This window comes from Dioscorea cayenensis, chromosome 14, assembly GCF_009730915.1.
Source record: "Dioscorea cayenensis subsp. rotundata cultivar TDr96_F1 chromosome 14, TDr96_F1_v2_PseudoChromosome.rev07_lg8_w22 25.fasta, whole genome shotgun sequence".
NCBI classification, from domain to species: domain Eukaryota; kingdom Viridiplantae; phylum Streptophyta; class Magnoliopsida; order Dioscoreales; family Dioscoreaceae; genus Dioscorea; species Dioscorea cayenensis.
The window spans coordinates 19,630,844-19,650,291 of NC_052484.1; the positions used below are offsets into that span (position 1 = coordinate 19,630,844).

Consider the following 19,448-nt stretch of genomic DNA (forward strand, 5'->3'; position numbering starts at 1 on the left):
GAGCTTCGCTTCATGACCGCTGCGACGAGAAGGTAGCCTGGGCGGCTCAGACGAAAGAGGATCGAGTCGCAAGCGTTTGATGTCCTCTTTACAACGAATTGAATGTATTTAAACAGAGACATTGTTATTTTAAACGGATACACTGTAATTTGAAATATTTCCACTGATGTTTAAACGATATATGGTATATTTAAACAATGAAACGGAAATGTACACAATTACAACGTAAATTAAACAATGAAATGAAACTGAATGGAATTTAACCTACCTTACAATTGAAAAACAAACAAAAATTTACATTGAGATATACAAGTCATGTTCTTCGAAAACAAAAAAACAATGAATTGAATTTGTCCGTGTTTACACTCGAAAAACAAAAATTAATATTGAGATATACAGGGACATGTTCTTCAAAACAAAATTTAACGCTGCCATGACGACCCCCTTTCGTCACAGACGCCTACCGCCTCCCTCCTTAAGTATGCGGGTAACATATCTTAATCCGAGGGTAAGGAACGCCCTGCCTCACGGTAGCGTAACTTCTCACCCCAAAGTAATCGCTCGATAAACCGCATGACGTAGACGGCGCAATCGACGCCTCCCTGTTTCGCGTGGGGTTTCCATGTCGTGCACGGTGGGTACTTTCGTCGTCGCCGATCGCCGAACTCCATATCGACACAATTGTCGAATAGATTCCGCTGTCGAGATATGCAAGTTGAGATTAGAATACCGATTAAATACCAACCACTATTAATCGGACGTAATTAAAGAACTTACCATGTCCAACGCTGTCTTTATCGCACTCCCGGACATGAAGAATAACGCTCAGATTCTTGTTTATCATTATCGAGGACAACAACATGGAAGTGGCCATTCATGATTATCTGGAGGACGACAATTTCAAATTCGGTAGGTTCATGACGAAAGATCCCCGACCTATAGCCATAATTGTTTCATGTAAGCGTCGTCCTCGCTTTGACATAAAAAAGCGCAAGCGATCCGGTGACTGGGAGGCGCTTCTTGTAAGGATATGGCTCTTTCGCTCAAAGAACTTTTGTATAATCGATATGAAAGCGTGCATACAATTTGTCTCAGTGTAGGTCTGGGACAATGGTCATTTTTTTCCACTACGACGATGCTAAGGTTAAACGATAACATATATAATAAAAACTATATCTAGAATGTTTAAATGATATTATCAATTGTTAAATGATATTATATATAATTAAACGTTAAGTAGAAAAACTTAAATGATAACATAAAGACATTAAACACCATTAGAAAATCGCTCAACACTATAATAAAAAAACTTTTAAACACTATCATAAAAACTTAAGACTTACCCGTCCATGAGAGCGATTGAGGAAGATCCTCATCAACTCCCTCGCTCATATTTTGTTAAGACGAGACAAGCCAACCCATTTTTGGGAATAAAAAGCTTTTCGAGCCGTCTCGTCCCATCGTTGGTCGGGCCTTGATCATCTCTCTCGCTGCTTCGGGTCGGGGTCTTCACGGGCATCGCTGCTGCACCTTCACGGCAGACAAGACCAAAGCAAAGATCTTCCTTCGACGCGAGGACGATCGCGACAACATCAACTCGCGGACACATCCTTACATGGTTGTTCTTGTTGCGGGATCGCGCCTCTGCTCGACGCGGGACGACGGCGATAACATCAACCGCGGACACATCCTTACATGGTTGTATTTGCTGGTGGGATCGTGCCCCGCCGCTGCGACATCGCCGGCCACGGCCACGGCCATGGCAACAGATTCAACGATCTTCTCAACCGTGGCCACGACGAGCAAAGATCATCGAGACACACCCTTAGCTTGTTCTTGATCTGCAAAGATTGTGTCCATCTTTGATGCCCAAATCTCGGCAACCGGTTCCACCGGGTCTATCGATTCATTAAGAAGAGAGTTAACGACCTTCTCAATCGCGGCAACGGCCACATCATCGACGATGTCCTCCACCGTCATGGCCATGTCATCAACGATCGACGCACTTTAGTAATAAAGATCACCGCCGATGGTGTTGCTATTGTTTTATCGTCACCCACGCGTGGAGACAGAGGCAGTATTGTTCTCATCTTCTTCTCAAGTCTCTTCGAATGTGGCCGTCTGGGGATGACCTTTCCCGATGACGTCGCTGCCGTTAAATCCGACGCCTCGCTCGTCCCTCGGGTGCTTCAGTCTTTGGAGGGATGGCGCAGCTCGGTCGTGAAACGTCCCTCCAGTCCCTCAACACGAGCGATAAAGCCGAGGAAACTCGGTCATTAATATCTCGCACGCATGCATAAGAGTTGCGCGACATCTTCGCTAATGTCGCCGGTCACTGCCACTGCCGGAGGGGTCGCGCATGGCCTGTGGTAGGCCGCCACAATCGGGAGACTCGCTGCTGTCGTGGTAGAGGGTTGTCGCAATCTGCCAGGTGGTGGAGGGCTTCTCCCTGGCCGAGGATTGCGTGCGCGTGGTGGACTGGAAGTAGGAGAACTGCGTCGAGCGCACACGATGAGGGCCGCCTCTCATCCTCGCCTTCGAGCTAGCTGGTTCCGGAGCAATAGCATCCATCCGCTCGGTCGACCCCTAATAAATATTTCTTCTTCAAAGATTCGACGGAACCATTTCAAGAAACTAACATATGTAAACCAAACAATGTCAACTAAATCGACTCATTTTAAAACTCAGAAAACTATATTAAAACAGATTGGTTATATATTTAAAGGTTATAGAATATATTTAAACGGAGAACAAAATATTTAAACCAGTATGAATATATTTTAAATGGTAAATACTACAGTTAAACACTAAATAATATCTTTAAACATTAAATACTTATGTTAAACATTGTCCATGATTTATTACCTCTTTCCCATCGAGTGATGACAAGCTGGTTTCTACCGTCGCTTGCTTCCGTAAGTACTTTCACGTAGTACGCAGCATCCTTGGGATCTTCTTGAAGCGAATTTTTCTTCCCCGTTACGGTCACTCAGTAAAACCAGGGACGTTAAGCGTGACCCTAGCAACCCTTAATGTACCTCTGTCTGGGTCTTCTTTCCCGACAAGATCTATCTCTGCGACTCGGGCGGTCAGCTTGGGGAATATCCTCCATAAGCCACTTGTGTCGCTCGCTGCCTACGCCGTATCGCCCCCATGGGTCGGTAGATCATCGACATAATCAACGATCCGATTCGAACCCGAGCATGACGTATTTGGGAAGAGGATCTGCACTCCATGAGTTACACCATCGGGGAGTTTGACAAAATTATCTTCTTCTCCCTCCGTCGAACAAGTCGCACTGGGAGTGCTCTTGATGGAGTCTCAGATCTCTCGTAGGGTTTTTGATAAATACCGCCCCTTCGAAGCCGACCGGTCTTCTTCTTCGAAAGACGCATCGCGCCACCATCGCAACGCAGCACTCAAGAACGAGGGCCACATCCCGAGGGCTCGAAACTCAAGCAGGCTTTCCCCGATCCCTCGAATTTATTGGTGCGACCATCGTACCTTCTGCGAAAAGAGAATCAAGAAGGGCCCTCTCTTGGTATATAGCTTCCATCTCGATGAACGCCGCTAAACGGTGTCCTTCGAATAATCTCCCAATAGTCGAGGGGTCATGTTATCTTTCAATTCGACTAAGGTCTCCACAACCGGTGTCAAATAGCATCGCCCATTAACTAGGGTTGATCGCCATAATCACAAGCTGCAGCATAATAACAACACATTCAACATGCAGATTAACAAAAGTTTAAGCGGAAATATAAGGTTTTAAACGGTAACCTCTCGGGTTATTAAACGGAGATATCAAATGTTAAACAGAGACCCATTTTTAAAGCAGAGCAGGGAATACTTAAAGCAGAGACAACAAATTTTTAAAAGCTGTAACATCTCATTTCTTAAACGTCAACCCTCATTTGTAAAATCGCAACCATATCAAACGAAGGGAAATGTACATTATAAATATTACACAAATCATAACAATCGAAAAAAACTATTTCGATAGTGTATACATACTGAAAATGCAAAAACAAAAACAAAACCCTAGCCGAGAAATCTCCATGCAAGACTAACAAAACCCCAGCCGAGAAATCCCCCTGCAGACTTCAATATCTTCCAACAAAAACTGGAGCACAAAACAAAACCGAAAAAAATCTTTCTTTGTAATGTAGCAGCTTAACATAAAACCATACTCAATACCTTAGATCGCGAATCGATGAAATGCCAACTAGTGCATGGGGACTTCTTATTCGAGATACCGGTGGAAAGGGAAAAGCTGATGAAATGCCAATTATAGAGCCTTCGCCAGTAGAGACAACTTCAGAGACAGCTTCGGAAATAGAAAAGCTAATGACGCGAGTTGAGAAAAAGCAAGTAAATGGCTCCAAGAAATTCGTCTCTTGGGGTTACCCTACGGAAACCCACCCCACTTCTTTTCAAACTGCCGAGATGGATGCAGCCACGACTCCCCATGCAAGGGCATTTTCGTCCATAAAATTTAAAACTCACTCCGTTCACATCCGTTACAGGCTTTGGGGGTTTGAAAAACATATTGTTTAAAAGAAGGGGTTTTTAGGGATTGCAAAACTAACGGGGTATTTTTGGCAATTTTACAAACTTAGAGGGTTTTTTTGGCAATTTCTACTTTTATTTAAATAATTAAATCACTTGTAGATCTGTAAAAATTAATTTTAGTAATTTAAAATTTATAAAATTTATATTAATTTTTTAAGATTATTTTTATTTAATATATATATATATATATATATATATATATATATATAGTTAAATATAGTTTATTAAAAATTATATAAATATATTAAATATGAAAATAAGTTAAAAAATAATATTTTATATTTTATAAGTTTTTATTAAATAGTTAATACTAAATATATATTTTGTATTCCAATATTATTTTAAATTGAACCAAAGATTATCAAACATTACTATTCTAGAGCTTGACTAGAGCAACATCCAAGTCCTCGTCTATGAATTTTTTTTAGTACGAAATTTATAAAAAAAAACCAAATTTTAAATAATTAAAAAAAAAATTTTAACAAATTGACGACAGGTATTTTTTTTATTAATTTTATATTGTGCTTGAGAGGTTTCGAACTCGAGACATCCGCTTGAGAGGTTTCGAACTCGAGACATCCCAAGCACAAGCAAGGTAGGAACCCACTAGGTTATGTCTTGGTTGATATTTAAAATTTTCTTTCTAATTTTATTTTATTTTATTTTTTTTGGAAATGCTATAAGTATCACAATCTCAAGGACGTGCATGTGTGGGGAGCAAGACTTACCTTTATTTTATGTAGGACATGAAATTTGATTTTGGGTGACCTAATATTAATTGACCCAAAGGCGTTGGTTTAGCTTTTTAATTTTTAATCCTAGAAATTGGGTAGCTAATTACGCAGAAAATTTGTAATTTTTTCTCCAACTTATCACAAGTGAAAAAGCGCGGTTGACTCCAGTCAAGAACTTCAACATTCACATCTAATGGCGGCAACGCCCGGCATCAACCACGCCCCTACGTGCGTTTTCCTCGACGGCGCCACCGTGCGCTCGATCCTCCCTCTCCGCGCGCTCATCCCCCATCTCCGCTCCTCCCTCCCATCCCTCTCCCTCTCCATTCACACCCCTCCTCGCCATTCCCACACCATCGACCCCTCCTCCTCCTCCACCCTCCTCCTCATGCCCTCCTGGTCCTCCCATCCCTCCCTTCCCTTCATCGGCGTCAAGCTCGTCACCTGTTTCCCTCTCAACTCCCACCTTCGCCTCCCCGGCGTCCAAGCCTCCTTTCTCCTCTTCTCCTCCTCCACCGGTGTCCCCCTTGTCTCCCTCGATGCAACGCCTCTCACGCTTCTCCGCACCTCCGCTGTTTCCGCTCTTGCCTCCCTCCACCTCTCCCGCCCCACCTCCTCCGTCCTCGTCCTTGCCGGTGCCGGCTTCCTTGCTCCTTACCTCGTCCGCGCTCATCTCTTCTCCCGTCCATCTATCAACCGCGTCATTATCTGGAACCGCAATCCCGATAAATCCCGTGATCTCGTGCTGGAACTCCGTCGTGAATTCGATCACGGCGTGGTCTTCGACCACGCTGAGGATCTCGATGAGGTGGTCGGACTTGGAGATATTGTTAGCTGCGCGACTAGTTCGATGACGCCGCTGATCAGAGGAGAGCTGCTGAAGCCTGGGGCACATCTGGACCTTGTCGGATCGTTCTCACCGGCCATGAAAGAGTGTGACGATGCAGCTATGGTGAGGGGGAGGGTGTTTGTTGACTTCGATGTGGCATTGGAGGAGGCTGGGGAGCTGGTGGGTGCTTTCGAGAGAGGGGTAATGGCGCCCAGCGATGTGGCTGGGACTTTGGTGGAGTTGCTCGGTGGGGTGAAGGAAGGGAGGAGGGACGAGGACGAGGTGACGGTGTTCAAGTCGGTGGGGGCGGCGGTGGTTGATCTCCTTGCCGCGCAGCTTGCCTATCAGACATACATCGCAAGTTAGTACTCTGATTCTTTTCTAATTCTTTGCATTTGTTTCTTTCTTTTCGTTTCAATTGTTTTGCTTACTCTTTTTACTGGAATGCTAGTGTTGACCTTATTACTGTTGAAGCTTCTTGCTTGCTTGCTTGTTTCGTGTCCTCTGTTAGACCATTCATATTGAGTGGTGCTGTTACTCTTGATTTACTCATGAGTTTTCCAAAGGTTGAATCTTGAATTTGGAAACCTTGTTGGCGCACTGTTAATCCATTGAGAATAATTGTACTATCGTTCATTATCTTTTAGAGATACCAATGGTAAATAGGGAACAGTGATCTTCGGATGTTTTTATCACCATTATTCTATCGGCGACGGTTATTATATGACTGTTTGCTTGTAATGGCCAACGAGAGAGCAGGGCCAAGTAGATGCGTCTGATGATTATTGATAGAGTTGGTGTTCTTTCCTTGGAACAACTGTATCACTTGTTATCTTGACTCAGCTATTTTGTGGTTAATTATATTTAGCGTAAGGCCTTGTGTTTTTATTTTATCTAGCAAGATCAAATTTTCTTGGTTTGTTCCTAATCTTGTTTGATTTAGATCCCTACTGTATAAGTTGGTACAGTCTTATTGTTAGAATCCACTGTGGTGCTAATCTTGTTTATAGTCACCATGCTCAAGCTTGAGCTTTTTGAATTCTTAAAGAAATCTGGTAATATTTTCTTGAGCTTGATGAGTTGGTGTGTTAAATGATGGTTGTCCCAGATCAAATTGACAGGGACCAGCAGGGTTGGTGTAGTTCTCTTTATGAGCCTTCGTATAAGGAATACTAGCATGAGTCTATTAATCCCAAAAAAGCATTAGGATGAATACTTGATATATGCCAATGAGGTTGGAATTTGGATACTAAGTGGCTATGGGGGCATCAGCATGATAAACTTGGGGAATAGGTTGGAGGGAATGAGGTTAACTGTTAAATTTTCCATGTAAGTGATCCATTCATAAGTGAAGGATATGGTCTAGGGGTCTTGGGCGTTAACTTATTGAATGCCGAAAAAGGTAATGTATTACTATGCATGTAAAGTGGTCTAAGCTATCTTGATAAGAACTGAAGAGGTTGTGCCTGTATGTTTCAAGCATCAATGAGGTAATGGCCAAGTCATTGATGGTCAATGGAAAGACTTGGAGGGTCAATCTTATCTTTTTTGAGTAACTTTTCATGAATAACACTTGATGGTCTAGCTAGCAACAATTTCTAAATTAGTTAGATTATTAACATCAGTCATCAGCCTCAAAATGATTGGACACAGACAAACACCTCTTACTCTTGTCAGCATATTCTTAGTCCAAGTTTCATTTTAATTCTCTTGCTAATTTTAATAAAATTGCTTTTTTCTTTTCTATTAGACAAGTGGAAGTGCATTAGGCCACAACCCATGGCATAGCTTGGTCTTACAATTTTTAGGCAAAAGTTGGGGGATATCCTTCCTTACACATCGTTTTCCTCCTTTAGTTCACCACCTACCCACTTGGCTGCTTGATTTTGCCTATTATATCAGTCATTTGGGTCAACAATTGGTAGTGCCGCATAAGCAACACGTTGTTTAAAGTTAAAGTTTTTGGTTTGAGTATCGCCTAAATGTTGCCAAAAGGAAAAGGAGAAAGATTGTTGTCCTCAAAAATAAATTTACCTCCCTTTGATCAAATAATCAATTGACGTGAAGGTAATAACTGGATTGAGGTAAAAGTTAGGAAATAAGCACAATCTAAGCAATGCAGAATATGAAGAATAAAAAAAAATAGAATACACTCTCACATCAGAGCTGTTTGCTCAACCCCGACTAAATTATGACTTGCGCTGCTTCAATCCTGTTTGTAACCAATGAATTTTCTAATACCGCAATTTGGATGATTGTAGAATGTATACATTGACCTCCAATTTGAATATGTTCCCTGTATTTTAGCATGTCAAATGTTTGCTAGTTTACCAGGATTAAATTTCCTTCTTTGGTTTCTTTCCATTGTATAATTTTTCCCCCGATACTCGATTTGAATAAAAAAAACTAACCTTTTATCATTATCCAATTCATATTTCTAACAGGTACTTGAAACCCCGCAATCTGGCATTTGGTCAAACAATATATTCATACTGGTAATTAAACTATCAAATAATCAATCCCCAGTGGCTTCTGGAAGCTAGCCAAGAGATGGGTTTTGGATTTTAAGGTTTTTCTGCAGGTTTTTATTTGCTCTCTTAGTTTTTCATTTGTGCTCAGCTACCAACTCTCATAATAATGTAAGATATTTATCAACCTGGTATATAATAATGTAAGACCTGTAGCTATGATAATAATGTACTTTTATTGTTGATAAAATGACAGACTGAATTTATTCCTATGTAAAGAATAGAGTTGTTGGATTGCAGTGTATTATCTGAAAGAACATGAACCAAAATTGGTTAAAACCTACCTATCACCACTTAGGCTTTCTTTGGGTGAGAATGGCCCAACTTAGAGTCCAGTAGTTTATTATTATTATTATTATTTTTGAAATAATGTGGATAAATCACATATTTATTGAATAGGAAAAGACAGTACAAAATAGGAAACTACTCTCACCGGGGGTGAGGAGAAACGGAATACAGCAAAAAGAAGTAAAAAAATGAGGAAAAAAAAAAGATCTAGGTAGGCGGAAGACACCGTTTGGTATCTCAGGTCTTCCTAGAAAGACATCAGGAACAGCTACTTCTGAGCAACATCAAGATCGGAGTCTCCTGCAGGGTTTGGGAGTCCAGTAGTTTATCAAGAACCTCATCTCTCTTGTTTTATTTGTGCTTACAATAATTGTGTGTAATCCACTACTTGTAACCATTTTTGTTTTTTGAAAACTACTTTTTGTACATGAATTTGTTTATATTCTGGTAATTTTTCAGCATTTAATACAGCTAATTTATTGCCAATATAATTATCCCAAAATTTCCGGAAAATACTGTTGTTGATTTGGTACCAATAATCTAATGTGGCAGGGGAGTCAACCCTCCATTTCTTTTTGGTAAACAAAAGCAGAGATTTCCAAGCTAAAAAGCAATGTTTGCCGGCCAGTTTCTCATCAACCCTTTCTTGACTAACTGTCTTAGTTTCAGACTGCAACTGATTGATGATTCATGAAAGAGACCAATTACACACTAAGGGGAAAGAATGGCATGAGTATGCCTATCTATTTGTATAGCTAAACAAATTAAAATATAACAACAAGGTGCATGGGAGAGTGATATGGCATATGGATGACTTTTAGATAACTAACAATTAGATGCTGACCTGTGACTTTTTAACCTTTATTTTTCTTCTTCCCCTGTTTGTTCCACTAAGAGAAATTGCACCAGTTCATGCTGAGCACTAAGTTAGAATTACGTGTTGTTTGTTTGACTTGTAACATCATTAGTTTCCGGGTTCCACATTCTCATTGATTTCCAGGTGTCCCATAAGTTAGGTTTTGTTGGAAGTGCGCTTGATCTTGTTGAACATTATTAGTACTGTTAATTTGGTCCCACAAATTTAAATTAGTCTTAATTAGTAAAACTCATTGTCCAATGATTATTTTGATAGATGTTAATATTTGTTATTAACGTTTATCACAATGATTTACATATATATATTTTTTAATTTAAAATTTTAATGATCTATTTCTTAGCATGGGATAGTTGTCTGATCGTGCGCATTACCCGCACTAAATAAATCTCTGTAATTTAGCATGTTCAAAATGCTTTATTTTACTAAATTTTAAATAAAATAATATTATAATTTAATAAAAACAATTGACAATTTTTTGATTTGTTGATATTAGTGAATTAAAATATTAACTTATTATCTTTGCATGATCCTGGCTTTGTTTATATTTATTAATAAAATAAAATAGAGACAAAAATAAAGATTGCGTTAATTAATAAAAAAGAATAGAGACAAAAATAAAGATAAAAGCCGAGAAATCAATCATTATGGTAATCAATGGCAACACTATTTATACAGTTATACTTTGAGTGATTAAAATGATAAAAAGAGAAATCTTAATTTAATTTATAGCATTATTATGTTTTGTGTCTAAGAATGACAAAAACTGAATTGACCCATGGTTTCTGATCCAATTCGCTCCTCACAGAGTGGCTTTGGGTGGGGCAAGGCGGATTTGATTTTTTTTTTTTACCCTCATCACACTAATAATTTAATTTATTATAAATATTATATAATTTTTTTAAAAAAAATTAATAAATTTTTTATGAGTTTGTTTTTATAAATATACATTTTATAAAAAAAATCTATTTTAAAAATATTTTTAAGAATTTTAGTTATTTATTTGTAACTATGAGCGGGGCCGGAATAGTAAAAGCGTGCCCTGACCCGTCTTATTGCCATCCCTATTTGTGCCCCAATAATATGAATTAAAAAAAAAAGAAAAATAAAATGGTTGAGAAGATGAGTGGGACGGCAGTGGGAAGCAAAGAGAAGGAAACGTGTGGCATTTGAGCACCGCTCGGAGAAACAGGGCCCTCCACGGCCCACGCCGAAGATCAACTCATCCAATCATACCACCCCAGAGATCAAACTCATCCGATCACTTTGTTTCTATTTTGTACGTCTTCACTTCATTCTTTGTTTTTCTTTTCCCCATTTTACACACTAATATGGCCCAAAATTACACGCCTCTCCATCTCTTGACACTTGGGGTGTCTTTCTTGTGCTCCCTCTTCTTTCTTTTTCGCCCTTCATTCTCCCACTTAATTACATTTATGCCCTTCTTTCTTTTTCTTTTTTTTCCATGTTTGAAGTTTTCAAATATCTTACTTAAATTTGAAGAGCCTAATTTATAATAAAGATAATTTTAGTGTATTATAATTTACCAATAATCCTTTAGTTTATTGGAACTAAATTTTTTGTATAAGATATTTGGTAATTTATTCAGAAGATAGATTTAAATCTCAGTTCAGGAGTCATGAAAATATAAATGTGTTGAGAATTAATTTTAAGTATGTGCACATTTTTAATATGTTATTCGCATTTCATAAATAAAAAAAAAAAGTAATTTATGTTACATTAATTCTAAAACTTATACTCGTGTACTGTACAATAAAGACACATATAGTAAAAATTATTTTTAGAGAATAAAGTATGAAATTATGGGGGAATTTTTCTAAATTTTGAGTGAGGAGAAAAAAATTGTATTTGATCAAGATAATCTTTTTACTTTTATAAATCATAATAATAAGTATCTATTAATATAATATTTGTTAAATAATTCTTAAATATATTTGTTTAAATAGTTAGGTCTCTAAGGGCGGAAAATAATGTTTATTCATGAACAAATATGTGAATTGGAATAAGTTGGAATAAGTACTTTTCCCAATATTTTATTTTTAATTCAAACTAACAAAAATAGTGTTTATTCTCATTAAATTATTATTTTTTATAAATTCTTTTTAATAGACAATAAAATTAATTTCATTAATTAATTCTCACAATTTTTTACTTTTAATAAATTATCTTTCCATGCTTATTGCACAAATCGTTCCACTCGTTGCCCAAAACTTGTCTTTTTAATCTTCATGAAATGTTCATGAGTTTCAGGCTCTTAATTCAGAGTTCCATAGTTTATTTTATTATTTATTTAATTAAAATAAAATATAAATTTTCATGAGTTTCTGTAATTTCACTATTTCTCAAGAATGGAAAGTAAAAGGCATATTTATTTTTTCAAATGTGATGGTTATTGACTTTAAATAACATTTAAAACATTTATTTTAAAAAGCCGCTTTCAGCAGTTAACTTTGAAAAAAACATTCAACTCCATAAAAGTTGAGATTGGTATCTTACAACTAATAATTGGGTTTTTAAAAACCAACGAGTTCCATGTGCACTTGATTTAGTGCAGCCCCAGTTCATTTTAGACAAGTTTTTAATTTTAAATCTCAAATAAGATATATATTAATCAATCAATAAAAAACCATTTCAAATAAAAAAAATTATAAGTGTATATATATATATATGTATTTCTATAGAGTAACAATGTATTTAGATAATAATTAGATATTTGAAATGATTATCAAGTCCGTATTCATGTGAGTATCAATGTCAATTTTTTAATTTTTTAATTTTTTTATAAAGTGCACCTGCCATGTGCTAGAGTAGAATATTGATCATTTGGTTGACACCATTATATCCGATTTGATGAAAATTTTTCAGAAATTATTATATTCGATTTGTTTCAAATCTTTAGCAATAAAAGTCCCATAAAACACATTATACAATAAAATCAGTATCATTAGACCAAATATATTTTAATTTAATATTTTTTGTTTCTTAATTTTTCTCCTTGTTAAAAAATATTAAAAAAAAACTACTCTCTTAGTTTACTATTTAGGATTTAAAAGTTGGAGGTTTCAAAGGTTTTAAAATTTTAAGTTTAATATTTTTATAATATTTGATAATTTTAAAATATATAATTTTAAAATTTTTTTAAAAATATTACATAAATATAGCATTACTAGTTTCGACACACTCGAGGTCACCGGAAACAAAGTCTTCATTCAATTTCACCCTTACCATGGCGCACGTTCCATCCGGTTACTGGTTAATTCGTCGGCGGCGAAAGAGTGGCTCAAATGGACGGTGAGGATGCAGCTTTCACGTGACCTTGAATGGTCTGGATCAATCTTTGTCTTCTTCCCCAACTTTGTCTTTTTAAATAATTTAATTAATTATTCATGTTGGATTATCTATTTGTGCACCTTTATCAATATGATTAATTTATTATTTATACGTGGAGTCTATAACTAACCACATAATTCAGATTAAAAAAATACTTTAATTTAATCTTCTTTCGTTATTCCAAATCATGATGCACCTATCAAGTAATTTTTAATGTATATTCAACACATGCTTGAATTTTTTTAAATAACTCAGTCAAAGTTAATAGTTAATCTTGTCTCTTAATATTTAATTTATTCTTGCGTCCTTATTTAATTAATAACAAAATCGATTAGATTAAGACTAATGTCCTACTATATTTAAAAATGTTAATTTATGTGAATTATACTGAAAATGAGTATTTTTAATCATGAATTAAAGATGATAAGTTTTTGGACTTTTTTTGTTTTGTTGTTACTTTAATCCCAAACGAGTTATGAAAATCTTTTTTTTTTTTTGGCATATTCTCCATTACATATTTACATAGGTAGTAATTGCAGAGATATATCTTCTTTGATTTTGACATTATATTATAAAATTCAAATAAATTTTCAAGATTTATTTTTCATATTTTTTTATATAATTGCAGAAAAATATAAATAAGATAAACATTATAAAAACGTCAAAATTTTTCAATACACATTAATACGTCCATGAAAAGACTATGATTTTGGTCATACAAATATTGTTTAGAAACTAAAATAAAATATAAAAAGAATCACTTTTATAATTTTCTCACTTATTATTTATTTAAAAAGAAAACATCAAAATAATACTAATTTGTTATTTATTGTTCATAATAATTAAAAAAAGTAAAAATAAAAATAAATAAATAACCGGTGTCGGTTCAGGGCAATGGCACAAAAGTAAATAAATCCAAATACGGTGGCATATGCAAGCAACCTTGCAATATAAAAGATGGAAGGGACCATCAGTGAGTTTTCAAACGCACCTCATTTCCACTCATTTCTCGTGCTTCATCACTGAAACACTCCTACTTCTTCAATTTTACATTCCAGTCCCTCCAAACTTCATTATTTTCACATCCGAGTCCCTCTTTTCCATCTCTTTCTTCTTTCTCTCCGTGGGCGAAGCGCGGCATGGAGGCGAGCATCTCCGCCGCCGCCGTCCCTCCTCTGGGTTCGTTACGCCGCGCCGGTTCCGGCGCCGGCGCTGGTTGTGTTCTGTTTTTCACCCCACTTCTTACATGCAGATCCCCAGTTCTTCGCCGGCGCAGACCCTCAACTCTCTGCCTCGTCGTCGGAGAAGACAGTGCGAAAACAACAACCACAAGCGCAATCGAAAGGAAGGAGAAAGAAGAGAAAGAGATCATCATTACTTTGAATGAAAGCCAAATCCGGGCCAAAGAGAGGACGGAAAGGAAGCAATCAGAGCGAAGAACATACCTCGTCGCCGCAGTGATGTCCAGCTTTGGCTTCACATCCATGGCCGTCGCCGCCGTCTACTACCGCTTCGCCTGGCAAATGGAGGTGTTTACCCATTCCTCTTTCCCCTTAGATTCATCGATTCTTTTCTCCAAATCCCTAAAAAAAAAAAAAATCTTTGTTCTGATTTCAGGGCAATGAAATCCCCTTATCTGAAATGCTCGGAACTTTCTCCCTCTCCGTCGGAGCAGCAGTGAGTTCTCCATCTCTCATCTCACATCCTCTTCTTCTTGATTTTGTGAACGAATTGAATTGAATTGAATTTGTAGGTGGGGATGGAGTACTGGGCACGATGGGCGCACCGCGCGCTATGGCACGCCTCGCTGTGGCACATGCACGAGTCTCACCACCGCCCACGCGACGGTCCGTTCGAGCTCAACGATGTCTTCGCCATCATCAACGCGATTCCGGCCATCTCTCTTCTCTCTTTCGGCTTCTTCAACCGCGGCCTCGTCCCCGGCCTTTGTTTCGGCGCTGTTAGTGCCTCATAAATATTTATATTTATATATTAATATTTATTAAATTAATCGATGTGGGACTATTATTAAGATAGTTCTATTTATTTTGTAAACAGGGTTTGGGAATTACTCTGTTTGGGATGGCGTATATGTTTGTACATGATGGACTAGTGCACAAGAGATTCCCAGTGGGTCCCATTGCAAACGTACCTTATTTTCGAAGAGTTGCTGCTGCACACAAGGTTTGTTTTAGTTATATGTTATGCTTGAATTTCATAGTGCATTGTAACTTGAATAATATTTGTTTTTATTTTTATTTATTTTTGTAGATACATCACTCGGACAAGTTCAATGGAGTACCATATGGGTTGTTCCTGGGACCGAAGGTGGGGTAACTTTGCATCTCTGCCTTTCATTTCTACTTTTAAAAAAAACGCGAACTAGTTGGTATATGGAACAAAAGTGGGTTTGTTTGTGTGATTTTGCAGGAGCTGGAAGAGGTGGGTGGGATGGAGGAGCTGGAGAAAGAGATTAACAGGAGGACTAAAGCTTATGATGCTGTTGATAAAACATCCGGGAATTCCAGTTGACGTTTTGATCTTGCTTGAGAGTTTTTTTTTTTGAACTTTGTTTTTTCACAGTTTATAGCTGTGTGTATGTTATATATGTTTTGTGTAATGAGGAAGAGTGGATATATACTTGTGCTTTGCTTGATTGATGTATATGTTTAGCATTTTTCCACACACTGTTTTGACTTGACACAACTTTTAATAGACATATCAAAAGAGCATATGCACTCAGTGCTCTCTTCCCTTTGTTCCTCTCTCTCTCTCACACACACATACACACTTGTGTTAGTCATCTGATTGGTCTTAAGGATTTAAGTATTCAAAGTGCTGTATCTACTCAGAGAGTTTGGCAGGCAATATGGTCAAGTGCACTGTATTTCTTTCTTTGTATTTTGAAGCCAGATATGTGTGTATAATGAAAGGAAAGTGGCACTAAACAACAGAAACAATGACTAACAGACAGCAGATGCTTTTTAATAGTAAAAGATAATAAGAGAGGAGTATGCACACATGCATGTAGCATAATTAAATATATAACTCTTGCTCAAAGAAAAGGAAGTCAAAGTAAAGCATTCAAATACATCAAGCCTGAACACCACCACACTGATGGAACCCTGATGTTACTACCAGCATGCTGACTACGCCTTGCTTGATGTCTACTTTGGCTTCTTCACAACTAAAAACATGATGGTACGTGTAAAATGATCACTGTGTGAACCAATTAATGACACAACTAAAACACAATTTTAGGTGATTCAATCAATTTGGCCTTTTATGTACAGACAAACAGAAGAACTTTATCATTATGGAAGTTTTAAGGACAATAAAACGCTGTCAGAATACTGCACATTATGATGTTATATATATAAATATATCTTTACACAAATTTGAGTTATAAACTAACTTAGATAAACCTGAATCCTCCACTACAAGAATTCCAGTTTTCTTCAGTTTTTCTTTGGTCAATTCATGTGTCAATAAGATTTGAATTCAAGATACTTAATATATACACTATTCATTCTTTAATATCAGCTTAGTTTTCACATACGAGACAAAACATTATAATTAAGTGATTCAGTTAATTTTGTCTATATCAGCCGACTAACTTTTTTGAAATATTTTTTATAAAAATTTTGAGGAGTTTAACTGATCATCCAAACCAAAAAAACCTTTATTTTATTTTTTTATTTTAAAAAATAGATAAACTATTTTAATAAATAGACAAGAGTAGTCACCTCTTTTTCACAGCTAAGACAAACCTACATCACTAGACGGTTGTTTTCACAATCTTGCTATCTTCCCCTCCTGCCTTCTTGTTTGTTTTTTTTTCCTCACCTCCCGTGAGAATTCTTTGTTCTAGTGATTGCAGGTATTTTTCCTAGTGTTTTTTTTATTAGTTACCATGTCTATGTTTTTTTAATAAATTAATGATTTATTTATTTATTCCAAAAAATAAAATTACAAAGAATTGGAGATACAAAATAACAATTCAACTAAAAATGTGGAGAAAATAAAACACGCGACACAGAGAAATAGCAGACGCAAACAACAACAACAACAGCAAAGAAAATAGAGCTACAGTTCCCCTAAAAAAGATAAGCACCCTTATTTTAATTTGCATATGTTTATATAAATTGGAACTACAGCATTGTTCTTTTCCTTGTGATCTTTCAAGTGAGTCATGTATGAGTCAGTGAAGAAACACGTAGCGTTTCTTGATGTCTACTTATCATCATTCACACCTGAAAACATCACCACCTTTCTTGAATTTATTATCATCAAGGCCCCATCAAGAGGCACCTCATTAAAAAGATAAGAATAGATAAATCAGAGTTCTGTTAGTGTTGTGAGAAATATAACACTCAGGCTCATTAAAATGCATGGATAGTGGCCATTCAAATTATGATATACAAGATGGGACCATGAGGATTGGTTAGGTCACTATAACTTATTGGCAAAGGTTCAAGCACACCCAATGGCTTATTGTCACATGGAGTGCAACTTGGTATTGTCTACATCTTTCTATCTTCTTTTTTATCTGCATGACATTCTTATTTATGTGATGAGGATGATGCTGTGTTTTATTTTATGTATGCATTCATGAGATTGAGAGGGGTGGCATTGAACTTGGCCAAGCAATGAACGTATTAAATTATGGAACCCATGATTTTGATTTGAATATTGATTTTTCTGGGATTTTGCTTAAGGTATATGATCTTGGAGATCATTGACTTTGATTTCTCATGATCTTGTGTAAAATAAAAGGAGAATTTTGTTATTTTGGTTCCAACAAAGAGATGATGTGTTGTCTCCTATGCATTGAAAACATATTTATCTTTTTTTTTTTTGTTAAAATAGGAGGTTTTGATATATATATATATATATATATATATATATATATATATAAATCAAAGTCGTTTATTCAAAGAGCCACAAGATAAACTCACCGCCATATAATTTTGGAGGGGATAATGAGAGGTATTCCTCGTACAGAACTCTTACAATGGACTTAGAAAATAAATTGTAATCTGAGAGCTTCAAACTTAATATCTCTTAATCACAAATATGGGTAGTTACCAATGAGCTTGCCCATAGGTCCTTAATATATTAAAAGCACCTTAATTAATTTAAAAAATATGAATTTAAATATATAAAATAGAGTTTTTCATATCATTAGGTCATTAAAATTTTCAATTTTATAGATTAGCACATATCAAACCGTGGAGTTCTTCCATGGACTAAAAACTTTATTCTTTATTTGAAAAAAAAATTATATATATATTGATAAAAATGATAAATACTATCAAAAGAATAAGTAAGTATAAAAGTACATTATTTATGGTAGTTCAACCACTTCTAAGAATAAATTCACATGTAATATGTACAACTTTAGGGAGAAGAATAAATTGATAAATTCACATGTAACATGTACAACCCTAGAGAAAAGAAAATTTGGAATTTGTCACAATTTTATTATGCTATCAATAATTCTTTACACAAATAATAAAAAAAGAAAGAAAGAGATTTTGTTGATGTCAAATCAGTTGAGGAAAGCTTAAAGCTGAAAAGAAGAAACAATTAGTAAGCAATTGATAATGGTGATGGAGATTGTTGAAAGCCAGCAAACTTTGTCTATATCTGTTTGTGTTTCATGTTCCTCCACGAAGTGATATTTCTTCAATCAATTTCTCTTTTATTTTTCCTTTTTTTTAAAAAAATTTTAAAAATAATTTTTACCTATGCCTTGTCATTCTCATTTTCTTCCGAAATTTAAGTTCATATATAGATCTCTCAAACAAATCCTGGGAGATGACTCATGGACATATAAATCACACAATTCTTTCTAAAAGGTACAATTAGATTGCTACATTTATAATAAATATCTTTAGGTTCGCCAAGTGGAGATTTTTAATATTTTTTTCCTAACTTATATTATTATTTTTATTATTTATTTATAATGTAGTTTGTCAAAAATTGTTATTCAATTGAATTTCTAGTTTCGAGGAATTTGTTAGAAAACTAATTAAAATTTTGTCCTGATCAACATCAAGATCTGATTGCCACCTTCTGCTGAACATTTTTTTATGAGTAATGCTATATGGGGCGAAGCAGTCACACGACCCAGCCACACGAATGACGTGGCTAGGTCACGTGGCTGCTTCTCTCTCTAAATTCACTTTTAATTTTTTTATTTTAAAAATATTAAAATTGAAGATAAAATGAAATCTTGAAATCTTTAATGCTCTCTCTCTCTCCCTCTCGTG

General features: G+C 36.0%; 2 protein-coding genes across 2 annotated transcripts; both read left to right on the forward strand.

The window, feature by feature from the left end:
* Nucleotides 1-5,349: 5,349 nt before the first annotated feature.
* Nucleotides 5,350-9,403, forward strand: LOC120276502 (protein SAR DEFICIENT 4). The gene is made up of 2 exons (XM_039283259.1): nucleotides 5,350-6,493; nucleotides 8,577-9,403. The coding sequence occupies exons 1-2, from the start codon at nucleotides 5,497-5,499 to the stop codon at nucleotides 8,582-8,584; spliced, it is 1,005 nt and encodes a 334-aa protein (XP_039139193.1). The 5' UTR covers nucleotides 5,350-5,496; the 3' UTR covers nucleotides 8,585-9,403.
* Nucleotides 9,404-14,043: 4,640 nt separating this feature from the next.
* Nucleotides 14,044-15,930, forward strand: LOC120275076 (beta-carotene hydroxylase 2, chloroplastic-like). The gene is made up of 6 exons (XM_039281566.1): nucleotides 14,044-14,702; nucleotides 14,791-14,850; nucleotides 14,927-15,133; nucleotides 15,232-15,357; nucleotides 15,445-15,501; nucleotides 15,604-15,930. The coding sequence occupies exons 1-6, from the start codon at nucleotides 14,313-14,315 to the stop codon at nucleotides 15,703-15,705; spliced, it is 942 nt and encodes a 313-aa protein (XP_039137500.1). The 5' UTR covers nucleotides 14,044-14,312; the 3' UTR covers nucleotides 15,706-15,930.
* Nucleotides 15,931-19,448: the final 3,518 nt, after the last annotated feature.

Coding starts and splice junctions, on each gene's coding strand:
- LOC120275076 (XM_039281566.1), top strand. CDS start 14,313: ATGGAGGCGAGCATCTCCGCCGCCGCCGTCCCTCCTCTGGGTTCGTTA. Junction 14,703..14,790: donor GCTTCGCCTGGCAAATGGAG/GTGTTTACCCAT, acceptor TTCTGATTTCAG/GGCAATGAAATCCCCTTATC. Junction 15,358..15,444: donor GAGTTGCTGCTGCACACAAG/GTTTGTTTTAGT, acceptor TTATTTTTGTAG/ATACATCACTCGGACAAGTT.
- LOC120276502 (XM_039283259.1), top strand. CDS start 5,497: ATGGCGGCAACGCCCGGCATCAACCACGCCCCTACGTGCGTTTTCCTC.